The sequence below is a fragment of the Lontra canadensis genome, unplaced genomic scaffold, assembly GCF_010015895.1.
Source record: "Lontra canadensis isolate GAN:19392208 unplaced genomic scaffold, GSC_riverotter_1.0 scaffold46, whole genome shotgun sequence".
In the NCBI taxonomy this organism is placed as follows: Eukaryota; Metazoa; Chordata; class Mammalia; order Carnivora; family Mustelidae; genus Lontra; species Lontra canadensis.
The window spans coordinates 8,296,973-8,310,979 of NW_022631040.1; the positions used below are offsets into that span (position 1 = coordinate 8,296,973).

General features: G+C 36.7%; 1 protein-coding gene across 1 annotated transcript in view; it reads right to left on the minus strand.

The window, feature by feature from the left end:
- The window catches only part of USH2A (usherin), a 678,599-nt gene that overhangs the window by 158,055 nt on the left and 506,537 nt on the right, over positions 1-14,007 (minus strand). Inside the window, exons 49-50 of the mRNA XM_032872913.1 lie at positions 12,162-12,383; positions 1,579-1,802 (exon numbers count right to left, since the gene is read on the minus strand). Coding sequence (XP_032728804.1) covers positions 1,579-1,802; positions 12,162-12,383 — 446 coding nt within the window. The remainder of the gene's footprint in view (positions 1-1,578; positions 1,803-12,161; positions 12,384-14,007) is intronic.

Genomic DNA, 14,007 nt, shown 5'->3' on the forward strand with positions numbered 1-14,007 from the left:
CTTCATTTTTCAAATATGAGTGCCCCTTTTAGAGTTTTCTACATAGATGCTTCTTATCTGGTCATTTTTAAAGACATGTCCTTGCAAAGCACCTTAGTGGCTCAGTCAGTTAAGCATCTACCTTTAGCTCAGGTCATGATCTTGGGGTCCTGCAACGGAGCCCCCCATCATGTTCCATGCTCAGCAGGCAGTCTGCTTCTACCTCTCCTTCTCCCCCTCCCCGCACCCACTGCTTTCACTCTCTGTTCTCTCTCTCTCAAATAAATAAACAAAATCTTAAAAAAAAAAAAGTCATGTTCTTGCAACATCACCAGCTTTTTAAGACTCTGTATTTCAGAAAAATTTCTTAGTCCAAACTTCTGAAAAAACCGACCTTGGGTGCATAGTGTTGGAGAGACTTCATAGAATTGGCTATTTATTTTTTTAAGATTTTATTTATTTATTTGCCAGAGAGAGAGAGAGAGAACATGCAGGGGGCACAGCAGGCAGAGGCAGAGGGAGAAGCAGACTCCCCCCTGAACAAGGAGCCCGATGCAGGACTCAATACCAGGACCCAGAGATCATGACCTAAGCTGAAGGCAGATACTTAACTGACTGAGCTACCCAGGCATCCCTGGAATAGGCTATTTTAAAGTTGTGTATAGGTCAGACCAATTGCTAAAAAAAAATTTGTAGATGAAAAACTATTGTTGAAGGGTATTTTGTATGATTATTCACTTCATAAAGTACTTATTCTCTTTAACAACTTTATGAATTGTCTTTAATTGTTGCAAAGTGCTTGCTGGGACCCTAACAATCTCGAGACTTACTTTACATCCCACGTATATGGCGTCTACACAACGACTGTGCAGTTGCATCAGTTGGCAAGAGCCCTTCCATGGTCTATGACCCAAACACCCTTTTGCAACCATCTCCTAATAGTGGATTGCTACAGAACAGAGGAGGGTGTCTGATTTTTCGAAGTCCACAATCCGTTCTTTAAACTGATAGGTTTCTGGAGCCCTGGGTCAAGTTTAATGCTAACAAAACATGACATGTCAGCCGTGAAGCATCTCAACATCCAAACAAATGGTACACTCAGAGGCCTGTTCACTTTCATGGGTGGCAGGCATTTGCTGATCTTCTGCTGTCTCAAGAAATAGGATATAAGCACGAGTGAATTTGCTGGATCTTAAAGTCTCTATCAAAGGGAACTGTTGGATTATGGTTAGAGGCTCTGAGGGGAGAAGACAGGCTCTCTCTCCATTTCCATCCCCAGCACCCATGGACATAAAATGGCATGACACAGAGGTCCCAGCTGACAAGTGCTGGCCCTTTCGTCACAGACTTTTGGTCCTGCACTGATCTGGAGTGCTGGGTAAAGCTTCCTGAGAACAGCTAATCATTATTAATTCCTTTAGAATTCATTGCAATAACATCAATCACCGCGAACTCATTTGGTATTAATATGGATGTAATGTGAAAATGAATAATGCACACAGGAGTTTTTATATTCCTATTTTAGAAAAATAGTTACGAACAATGTATTTCTCTTTCCATTGTCAAATCAGCACCTCTGAGAGGTTTTCTATCAATTACCTTCATCATCATTCCAGTTGAAATCTTGTCAGAGCAAACATATTTCAAAGGATTATATCCAACCCCATTACAGCATTTCTGGCTCTTTGGAATAAGTTCAGTCTCACAGCATTTTACTGGCACTGGGTCATTCTTTTTAACATGTGCTTTAGACTCTCCACTGGAAGCTGAGCAGCATATGGTATCTGACATATTCACATAATCCTGCCCACAACAGAACATCCCTGCAACAATAAAATGTTATATATGAATATGAAATTTAAAAAAAAAGGAAGAAAACGGAGACTGCTATAAAGTTTGGTATAAAAATGTCAGACTCAGGCAGTTGCTGAAATGGTACAATACCTAAGGTAGCATTTCCTTACCAAGGTGATTTAAATGTGCAGTGAGGGTCCTTCTACCAAGAGCACTAGACTAATTAGGTAAAGAACACTCAGGAGGAAGGGTTCCAAAACCATTCAGCGGGGCCAGACTTCTCCTGAGCTCCATAAAAAAAAGTCCTGATTTCCGTCACGAGAATCACCTGCCCACTTTGGGATGATAATATTGTCTTGCACGAAAAGGGATAAAGTCCAGTGGATCAGAAGAAAGCTCTAGAAATCTGCAAGGGAGAAAAGGTCACCGAGGCACTCTAGGATGAGAGCCTGAACAGGAGAGAGAGAGGTAGGACCATCCTGTCATTGGAGATGCTGTAGTAGGATTCGTATGAGTTTTTGCCTGGCTTTGTCGAGGGTGCACGTATTTGCTTCTTGTGAATCCAGCAGCAATGGTAACCATCCTTTCTTCATGAGATAGGTTTCTTCAAAACCATCTGAGCCTGCTCACAGATCAGGTGAACAATTTGGCCACTGTTTTTTGAGCAGCACTGTGTTCTGGAACCATCCTTGGACATGGATGAGAGGTTGGAGGCAGGGAAAGAAAGACCCTGTAAGGGGGAACATTGATGCCCCACTTGTTGAGGAAAGACATGTGTGCCTTTCACACCAACGAACCTCCTTTCTTGCGCCAAATTCAGTTTAACTGCCTGTGTTCACATCATTTAGATCTTGCCATAGAAGAGATACAACAGAAATTTAGACATACAAGCCTGAATAAATAAACAATACTCTAGCGTCAGATTAAACCAGAAATTAAGGTGACTACACCCTATGTCACAGTGCTATTATATCGGAATTTATATCCAGTGATAAAGCAGCACAGTGTGATGAATGATTTATTTTAATTAGAATTTTGTTTATTTATTATTAGTCCTGACTGATAACATAAAGAACCTCAACTTCAAAGTGCCCTGGGGTCCTGAATTGTTTGTTCTGGTCCTGTACAAACACCTACATTATGAAAGACACTCCTAATAATAGACCAGCGAGTTTTAAGTGCTTTTTATTTAAAAAAATTATCGAAAGTAGACACTGGCTTGGTACATACCTTAAGAAAGATGTTTAGACACACATGACTCCAAAGAACTCTCTCACTGATCTTTCCACTTTAAAAAAAAATCTCCCAATATTTTAAGATGATGTATATTGATCATAACTCAATTTCTGCATGCCATCTAAGTGTGGTGAATGTTCAAAGTAATTGGTTTAAAAAGTAAACTGTTTTCTTTGGTGCTTTATTAATAAATTTCATTGTTTTAACATTTCCAGGAAAGATTTTTTTTTCACATAAATACACACAGCAGAGCTATCATTGTAATCTGAGTTTTGATTATGATAAAATGGTAAAACTGACATGTTACACAAATCTAGAGCTTCAAATTTTGTATTGTTTGGACATTTTTTTTTTCCTGCTGCCTTCTGATCAGACATTTAAATACAACCTTGGGCTTTTTACCGGCATTTTTTTCTCTAGCAGTTTTCTTAAAATAATTCATGTTTCCATTTTAAAGAGCAATCTGAAAACTGAAAACTGGCCCTTTAGGGAGCAGAATACATTCTCCCCTTCTACTCCCAAGTTTCTTGATGGTTTCACCATGCTCTAAGTATAAAATAAAAATGCAGACATTGACCTAATTCAAAACTCCTAATCAGTCATCTGATCGCTCTGAGGGACTTTTGACAGGTCAACTAAAATTTTGATAATGAACTGTTTTTACACTAGGAAAAAAAAAAAAAGGTTGCTTTCTTTCACAAAGAGCTTCATCTTTGTTTCACTGAATTAAAATTTTCAGCCAAGATTCCACTCTCATAACAAGAAGTGACTCCCTTTCTAGTTTCTTTGGTAAACCATTACTTCTTTAATTATTATCAACCTTGTTCCAGTGTGATAAATTGCTAATTACTTAATACCCTAATCAGCGTTCATTCTTTGCACAGATAAACTGTGACAGTGCCATTAATTTAAATAGTAATTTCACTTAATGGCCAGAACGGCACACCAGATTTTTATGCAGCATTTTCTGAAGACTGCATCCATCACTGCAATATTCTGACATAAAGATGTCTGACGTGCACTAACTCACTTAGGGAGAGCAGATGTTGCGGAGCAGAGTTTGGTACTAATTCCCATAGTGCATCACTTCAGCATGAATGAGCTGCAAATTCAGAGACAGACAATCTTCTGAAACTGCATTGAAATAACTTTTGACCCCTGCCTAATTTATCACATGTAGCACTTGACTTTTGAACTCTGACATGTAGAATGCACAATTTTAAATATGCCAAAAGAAAAACAAAACGGGTCATAGATCGATCTATTGTTGATGGATCGATCTATTTTTCCAGAGGCTGTCCTTTAAATTTGTACAAAGGTGAAGATGCTTTTTGGACAGATTTTACCAAAGTGGTACAGTACACATAGAGCTACTTGATATTTATTTTTGATATCAAACTGCAATATATTTTATCTTCCCAACAGAATATATATCCAACAGATAGCTTCCATTTTATTGGATACAACTGAGAAAACAGTGAAGGAAAGAATCTTTTACTCACAATACCATGAATAGTTTCAATATGTTACTAACACTCATTTAATGGCCAGGGCTGACAAGGAAAGCATTTATAAACATATAGTCCTGATGAATTTCTAAACTGTTAATTCTGTAAAACAGGCGTCCATTTTTCTAGGAAAAAAAAAAGGCCAAGAATTATGAATCATGCTTTTGAGATAAAAACAGTAAAGTAGGAAAGAACACAGTCTAGAACATGACAAATTAATGTGCAACTCTGGGACTGATCGTGGGGACATTTTAAGCCAAGGGACTATATTTTAGGCCTATAAGACTGAAAAAAAGTTTTGTGATTAGTCATTCTTAGGGTAAACTTATAAAATTCGTGGCAGAATATGAAAGAAAAGAGATGTATGCTTGTCTCCACCAGTAGATGGCCCCATGGCTACCACCACAAAACTGACAAAGAAAGGGTAGAACAAACATGCTCCCCAAATTGTTGAGATGTGTTTTTTTTCCTACATCACACCTTTCAAAAATTCTTATGTCACCTGGAAATCTTTCTGGAAAATATTCTTTAGTACAGTTCTTTCGTGATGGATTTCTGTGCTATATTTCCCTCTTTGCAAAGTTTCTAGATCCCGTCTTCTATACCAAATAGTGGTAGTCAATCGTTCTGCAGAAGTCCGACTCCAGGAAACGGAAACTCAGTATTCTATTACAAAGCAGTTCCAACCTAGATTTTCCTATCTGAGGCTGCATGGACAACCTTTATAATAGAAATCAGGCAATACATTCCAAAGGTATGGCTTCATTGGTTTCTCACGGGTAACAAAAAATCCTGGTCTCTTTGAATGGTAGGGAGACTTTAATGTTCATCTCTTTATGCTAAAAGATACAGTCAAGTCCAATCTAAGATTAGTGGCTTCAATGACAAAACCATACGAGCAAACACTAAGAATAAAAAGAGTAATAAAGAGGTTTAAAATACACCCAAAGAAAATGGTTAAGAATACATATCCACCGCAATGATGAGCATGACTTTCATCCCGAGATACCTGTATAACACTCCTACACAACTCATCTGCCCAGAGAGAGCAGTAAAAACATAAACGCTACCCCAGCACTTCTGTTCCAACAGCATCTGTTAATTCACTCCATTTATAAAATACATATTGACAAAGACAACTGAACTGGGACCAGGGAGATTTGATTTGGTGTGAGAAAGTCAATTCAATGTGATTTTGTTAAAGGGCTCCTGCAGGCAAATAAAAGAGTTTAAGTAATAAAGTACATAAAGAGATGTTTTACGAGCCAGCCCGGTCTTATGGCAGGCACACAATGCCAGATAGTGAGAGAGGCCAGGCTTAGGAACAATATTATGAGATCCAAACCCTCATGTAGCAGGTATGGTGTTGCTAGGTTGAGGAGAAAAAGGACCATATGGATATTCTGGAAGGTCACTGAGGTCACAGTCATTAGGGGCGACAGGAGGGAGCAGCAGCAGTGAGAGGAAAAAGACAGGTGGAATGTTTCTATTTTCACTGAAACCTGCAGGAAGGTCAAGAGAATAAAAAGAGGGTCTTTTCCTTTTAAAAAGTATCATTCCTAATGTCCACCATGATTACCAGCCTTGGCAGAATTGCAGGATGTCGTGAGAAACTTGAGAGTGAATCTTAATTCACTGGAGCTGTGTAATGTTGCAATTTGCTTAAGAAATATTTGACAAGCGTGGAAAATCACAGTGAGGTCAGTAAGAAGGGATTCTGAAGTTGGGGCCCAAGGATGGGCTTCAGGGGTATATGAAATTGCAAGCAAACTTCTGCGGAGTAGTGGCAGTGAGGCTTTGTAACTTTTCAAAGATTCTTAAGGAGGGTAAAGCCCCTGAAATATTAGGAGCCATTGTCCTAACAGAGAGTTACCTCTACTTCATCTCTTAAAACAGGTACGTTTTATTTTTTGGCAATAGTGCTCTGACTTATCTTTTCTTCTTCTTCACATTCATTTGCCACCAAAATAATTTGTTGCCTTAAGTCGCAGTTCTTATCATCACATTGACCCTTCCTTGGTTACTTAGTAACGTTCAGATCCTTTTGCCTACTCAGACCTCTCTCCCTCTATTTCCTTACACACAGTGTATCCCTCCAACAAACCCAACAGCTCACTACTACTTGGACATGCCTCACAGATTGCCAATTTCACACTTTGGCTCCAGTTATGCCCTTTGGCTGAAACGTCCTTCTTCCATCTACACATCTCAAAATCTTGCTCATTATTTGAGGTTCCAATCTAATGGTTTAGCTTTTTCCATCACCTTGACTGCAGTGATCTCTCAGTCTTAAGAATATACTTGTGTTCATCCCTCTCTGATGGACTGTGTTTAACCTTATAGGGTCTTTCCTCCTTGATTAGATTATAAGTCCTTAAGGATAAAAATGGAATCAGTGATTTTTACAATCGCAAGCACCAAGAATAGTGTATTGAGCATAGTCACTGCACAATACATTTTTATCAAAGGAAGGAATATGGCAATTAACTAAAAAAAGGCAACAGATGAACAGATGTTAAAATGAGACATTTTTGTTGTTATGTTAAAACTCTGACTCATTATGGTATGGAGGGGGCAATGCTTTTGCATCCCCCAAACCTGGCATCCATTGTGCTGTCTTTAAGGTATGTAATTTTAGCTACTCATCTAAAAGAGGAGATACTCAACTGGTTAATTATAGCACAGGGTAACTAATTAAGTGCCATGATTTTCTAGTATAACTAATAACCACGCCTTAGAGCAGTGATTTACAAAGTTTAGTCTGAGGACCCCTTTACACTTTTACAAATAATCGAGGACTCCAAATAGCTTTTGTTTATGTCGGTTATATCTGTTGATAAATACTGGGTTAGAGCCTAAAACAAAAGTTTTTGAAATATGTATTCATTACTTCATTTAAATAATAAACAAAATATTTATGAAAAATAAATACATTTTCCAAACTAAGAAGAGTGAGTGAGAAGAATGACATTGTTTTGCATTTTTGCAAAGCCTCTCTAATGTCTGGCTTACCAGAAGGAATTAACTTTTCATACCTGCTTCTGCATCCAATTGTTGCAATATCACATGCCATGTAACCGCTGAAAAACTCCACTGTATACTCATGAGAGAATGAGTTTGAAAAAGGCATATAATAGGTTAGCATTATTATGAAAGTCATTTTGATCTCACAGACCACCTGCAAACATCTCTCTGCCAAGAGTCTGACCCTTAGAAGTCCCAGATCATTCTTTAAAAGTCACCGTCTCAGGGCTTAGCACTCATATGTCATACCCTATCTTCTAACTTTGGCATACATTAGGTATGTTGTCAAAGGGAGAGTTTATAATGCCTCTTTTTTTCCCAGTCTTCCTGAAAATGTTTGCAACCTGATAGTTGACTCTATTGGTCCTGCTTAGTAGACCTGACGTACACTGCTATGGCTTGGATGGGAGAGTATCTGATGCTCCTCCAACTATCAGAGAGATCAAAGACGTTAAGAGCATGGACTCGTTTGGATGGAGTTAGACCTCTTTCTTAGCCACAGCGGCAAAAATTCACAGGCAAATCTCTTAGCCTCCCTTGCATTTAGGCGTCGACATATAGCTGAGTTCTAGTTCAGTGAAATGTTAATTAAAATATTTGCTATTCCTAGACCTGGCAAATAAAAAAAGAACTCAGACACATGTTATTCCATGCTCTTTTCCCCTTCTGGCTGCAGAAATAGATACAACTCCCAGCTGACCACAGAATCTAGCAGTTCAACAGGTAGCTCATAACTAGGAAAGAGAGCTCACCTACAGATCGGCTCATATCTCAGTGCTATTATATAAGAAAAAGTAAACCCTGTTGTATTTGAGCCTTTACGAATTTGGGGATTTCGTTTATAATAGCAATTAATGTTACCGGAAGTAAGGCAGCCACTTGCTACTTATTCTGGGGATGGTTTCTCACTTTTGTGAGAAATGCCTCCATTTCCTCATCTCGAAATTGGAGAGACTAGTACTTACGTCACAGGGTTGATGCAAGGTTTAAGTGTGTTATAAATGGGCGGATGTATACAAGGTACATAAAACCCCGCTTTGCAAATAGTGAACACAGAATGTTGTTTACTTTTTGCCATAGTTGTATCTTGTCTCCTGACTATTGTGTACATATTTTAGCCAGTAAGCAGTGTCTAGGAGACACGTGACCAGGCTGGATTCCTTGACTGGACTTCAGTTATCTTTAGAACACTAACTTCTTAAGGCTACAATTCATGGGGACTTTTTTTTTTTTTAAAGATCTTATCTATTTGATAGAGAACACAAGTAGGCAGAGAGACAGGCTGAGAGAGGATGGGAAGCAGGCTCCCTGCCAAGCAGAGAGCCCGATGCAGGGCTTGATCCCAGGACCCTGGGATCAGGACCTGAGCTGAAGGCATAGGCTTTAATACACCGAGCCACCCAGGTGCCCCCATGGGGAAATTTTTTGAAAGGACTATGTGTCTCCACTGAACTTCTGTGTATCATATGATTCAATGTATCACTCATTTTAAAAGAGCTTGGCAAGTTACTTTTTGGTTTTGTTTCTCGGTTTTACCTGGCAAAGTCAACTCTCTTGCTACCTTATACTGAAGATCCAGGAGTCCTGTGCCATGTATTGGAGGAAATCCTTAAATTGGAGGGGGATGGTCAATGTAAGTGTCCTAATTGAAACCTAATTCTGTTGTATATAGGCAACTATCCATCATCACGATTTTCTGGACAGTTGATGCAGATCAACAAATCACATGGGACTATCAAATAGTTTGACAGTATGTATATTAATATCTTCCTCTAAATATGTCCTTCTGGGTTGGATTAAAAAAGAATGCATAGATGGGTGAGCCTGGTGGTGGGTATTAAGGAGGGCATGTATTGCATGGAGCACTGGGTGTGGTATATAAACAATGAATCTTGGAACACTGAAAAAATAAAATTAAATTAAAAAAAAAAGAATGCATAGGTGCATATAGTGTGGATCCAGATGGGTGATTTATAATTTTATAGAATAGTAAATGCCTTGGAAACACACTTGATGGTTGTCCAAAGATAAAATGAAAAACTAGAAATCAGGTATTTTCTAGCTCAAAAAAGGAGAAAAATCTTTCCCATACTGGGAATACTGAAATTTAGTTGTGAATAATATGATTAAGCATTTCTTATGTACTTAAGGGTTATGAAAACACTGAGAGTCTAGTATTCTTGTTAAGGCACAAGATTCAGGATTGAATCCTGAATCTAGGATTCAATCCTAGGACTGATAACTTTTAAAATTGTTTTGATTGATTAGTCTTGTTCTTGAAGTGTTCTTCTTAGCAATTTTCATCAGAACTTTACATAGAAGAGAATAAATAATAAATAATAAACAAAAATACGGTATTTAACAATAACAGTACAATAAATAACTATTACTGATATTATGGGTAACACTTTGATGGTATTTTTTAAAAAGAAGAAATTATAGAAAAACAACAGGAAATTCATAGTTCATTTGCATCAAGATACAATGATGTCCTGAAATAATTCTCAGAGAAGGGCTGGAGTTCCAACACTTGCAGGTTACACAAGCAGATTTACCCTAAAGCTGATGAAGCTTGAATTTCAGAATTTGTTTACAAGAGCCCCCTTCAAGGTAGGCACAGTTACATATTTTTATAAAATTAGCAAATGTATAATGTTTAACTACAATTTTTTATGGTCTCTGTCTCTTGCCCCTTAAACTTGTCTTCTGTCTTATGTTTCCTTGTATTGATTGAAATAGGAGAGTGATCATGTACATTTTTGAAATCTAACTAAGAGGAAGCTGATTTGGGGAAATACTAAGTCCGGGTTCAGTAGCTATGTTTATTTGACTTCTGTCACTTCTATAAAAAAGTCATTAAGGTTTGAATAGGTCATTTTAACTGCAATTTGGGAAGATAAGGAATGTGAGAAATTACAGACTCCTAAGTTGGATACATGTAAAGGGAAGCTTTAAAGAAAGAGAAAGATCAGACAGAAAAATTAATGGAATATGAAACAAAAGTTGTAAAACTGAACAACAGAATCACTTGAAATAGACTGCATTGAGAAGAGAATTATAACAAAATAAATTTTAAATTATAACAAAGGTAGTAAACTATTAAAAGAAAATGACGGATCTAGGATTGAAGCATAAATTATTACAAATTATGAAGATAGGTAACTCATAAATATATTGGAAAAATTTATACTTTCGCGGATGTGTAGATAAAATAGTGACATCATGATAATGTACAACTCAAATTCAATCCTATAATAAGGATATCCATGAAAAACTTGTTAATGATATTGTCAGTTCAACAAATATTTAAGATGAGTCACTGCAAATCACCTTAAGACAAGAAAACTTAAAATGCCCTTAAATCTTATAAAGATCCTTGGTAGATATTTCTCCAAATTTGACAATAATCCTAAATATTTACATAAAATTACAATAATAATAAATATTGAAGCTTAAAGCCACTTTCCAAAACTTGAAATAATTAAAAATGTTTTAATTAATCGCATGACAGGAAAAATGAGTTGTCTTTCTAGAGCTAAATGGTACAAAACCATTGTTCCATGAAGTGGTGATCAAAGATGTAAGTTAAATGTGTCAGGAGGAGAAAAGAGGGATGTCAGAAGTTATAGAATCCAAACATAACTATTTTTATGTTGGTGGGATTTGCTAGATTTCCTTTCTTTGATTTGTAATTTTTATAATTAGTGTCTCCTTCTAAGTAAATATTATTTTTATATTTTGTCTTATCTTAATCATTTCATTTTCTTTCCTTAAAAAGGGTACCCCAAATTGTATAACTTTCAGGCACCCTAAAATCTGTATCTGACTACCATGTGATCTTGGACACTGTCTAATCTCTATGTCTCAGTTTCCTCATTTTTAAAATGTAAACAATAATAGTATCTATCTAGTAAGATAGTTATAAGGATTAATAGAAAAAAAGAGACTAATTGAGGTAATTATGTATAAAACATTGGGCATAGTACCTGGCTGATAGTAAGTACTCCATCAATGATAATGATTATTCTTACAATTAGTGTTAATTTACGGGGTCCCTGGGTGGCTCAGTTACTAAGCGTCTGCCTTCAGCTCAGGTCATGGTTCTGGGATCTAGCCCTGTATCCGGCTCCCCACTTAGTGAGGAGCCTGCTTCTCCTTCTCCCTCTGACTGCTGCTCCCCCCACTTATGCTCATGCTCTCTCTGTCAAATAAATAAATAAATAAAAACTTTAAAAAATAGTTTTAAATTAATAGCCAAAAAAGAATATCAGAACAAAATAATTGATATAGTGTCATCAATAATAATTTTGCATAATGTTTGTATTTGCTAGGAAATATTCTCTTGATCCAGAACCAATGCATTCATGTGTGTTTTTGTTTACAGTGGATATGACACTTTTCAAGAGGAAAGCGTTTTAATCTGTTTTAATTAAATGCATCACATGAACGTAGAAAATGTGAATTTACATTTTTATTTGTGATATAATATGTACTTAAATTTTGCATTTGAGATAATTAACATGAGCTTTAACTCCTTATTTGCTTTATATCTAGGGCAAGATTTTCAACCTCCCTGTTTCTCAGATTCTCCACCCTGAAAGGTAGACAAGAGCTCCTTACCTGGAAGGCGGCTGTATGCCATGCCCTCTTCTTCTCCACCACAGCATTCTAAATCTTTGCTCACAATCTGTCCACCACAGCACTGCTGGCCATAGCCATCATGAAGCCTCCCAGCACAGCAAATCTGGTTTCCTGAGGAGGAGTAAGGCATTCTGCCGCAGCAGGAGTCACCGATGCCAGTGGAAACCCGATTGTGCTGTTCATCTGGACAACATACTTCACCTGTCAATTTAGGACAATAACAATCATTGCATAGTTAAAAAAATATGCTTTGACTCACAATGAAATTTTATCAGTCATATTGCAGATGCCAACTGGTTGATGGAATTATTAGAAAGAATGCTGTCATTTTGGAGTTGCAAAATTTCAATACAACTTAAAAATTTTTGTATTAAAGATGTATAAACGTATCTACTCATATACACAGGTGGTAACTTAGAAGTAACGCTATGTTGCCTATTTCCTCTCTCACCCCTAAGAAATTTGTACATTAGGTCTGGTAACATGATTAAGTAACATTACAAAAAAGTTTGTCCACAAATACTTTTCTATCTATGTCATGTATTTTTTTGGAAAGTGGAGTGGATTCAGAAATTAACCTAAAAGTTGGATCCCTTAGATTATGTTTTTTTAACCAATTTATAATCATTTAAGCAAACAAAATACTTTCAATGTGAAGATCAATTAAAAGAGAGGAGATAAAAATACTATATTCAAGTCAGCACATCAGTACTTGCTGGGCTGTGGCAGACATTGAATTTCACTAATGTAGTTGCACCCACACGCTCCCTTTATATGATATTCCGGGAAACTTGAAACAAGAATGAGATAGTCTTTTGCCTAGTGCCATGGTATCAAAGTTTAAATTTTATAAATGTCAATAGGCAGCATTTGTGGGGGTAGGAAGATGCTTTAAAAGACAGAACAACTCTAAAGGACAAAAAAAATAAATAAATTTCATCTTTTAAGGATATCTTGGAAAGGGCTACTAACAACTTGGTGGATCTAAAATTAAAACTATACTTCTCCTCTCTAGCTCATGACCTAACTCTCAGTTGACCTCCTTTCTGAACCCTTGGACCCTGACTCTCTCTTCCCTCTTGCCTCACTCTTCTTTTTTCTGTGTCTTCAACAGATCCTCTTCTCTTCACTTCACCCTTTAAAATGTATCTTTCTCCCTGGACAATATTCCTTCTTTTTATCTTATAAGGTCTATAAGTATACTGACCAACCTCTGACAGGTCTTAAAGCTCTAAACCATGGTCCAGATAAGATTTACATAATCTAGTTAATGACTTGCCAAACCTTAAGAAAAGGAAAACTCAAATTCACTAAAAAAAAAATTAGGATTCCCTTAGGAACTTATGGTCCTGGGCTTCCTGATCTTTATCAATTAGTTTATCTATGTGTGAGGTCGAAATATTCTAAAGCTTGGTTAGTAAAAACAAGATGAATTGCTTACCAAAATGATATTAAAAATATGGGGTAATATTTATCTATGGATACATATGTAAATAATATAAAAAATAGGAACAAGAATGCCTAGCAGGTATCCTTGAAGTCTTTCTTATCCATATTCATTGGTCAAAAATCCATTCTAGTAGATGAAATGTACAAATTACTAGAAATACACAACCTAAAAGACTGAATCATGAAGAAATAGAAATTTTGAATAGACCTATAACTATTAACAAGATTGAATCACTTATTAGAAACCTCCCAACAAAGAAAAACTCTAGACCAGATGGTTTCACTGGTGAATTTTACCAAACATTTAAAAAATTGATGCTAATCCTTCTCAAACTCTTCTAAGAAACTGAAGAGGAATAAATACTTCTTAACAAAA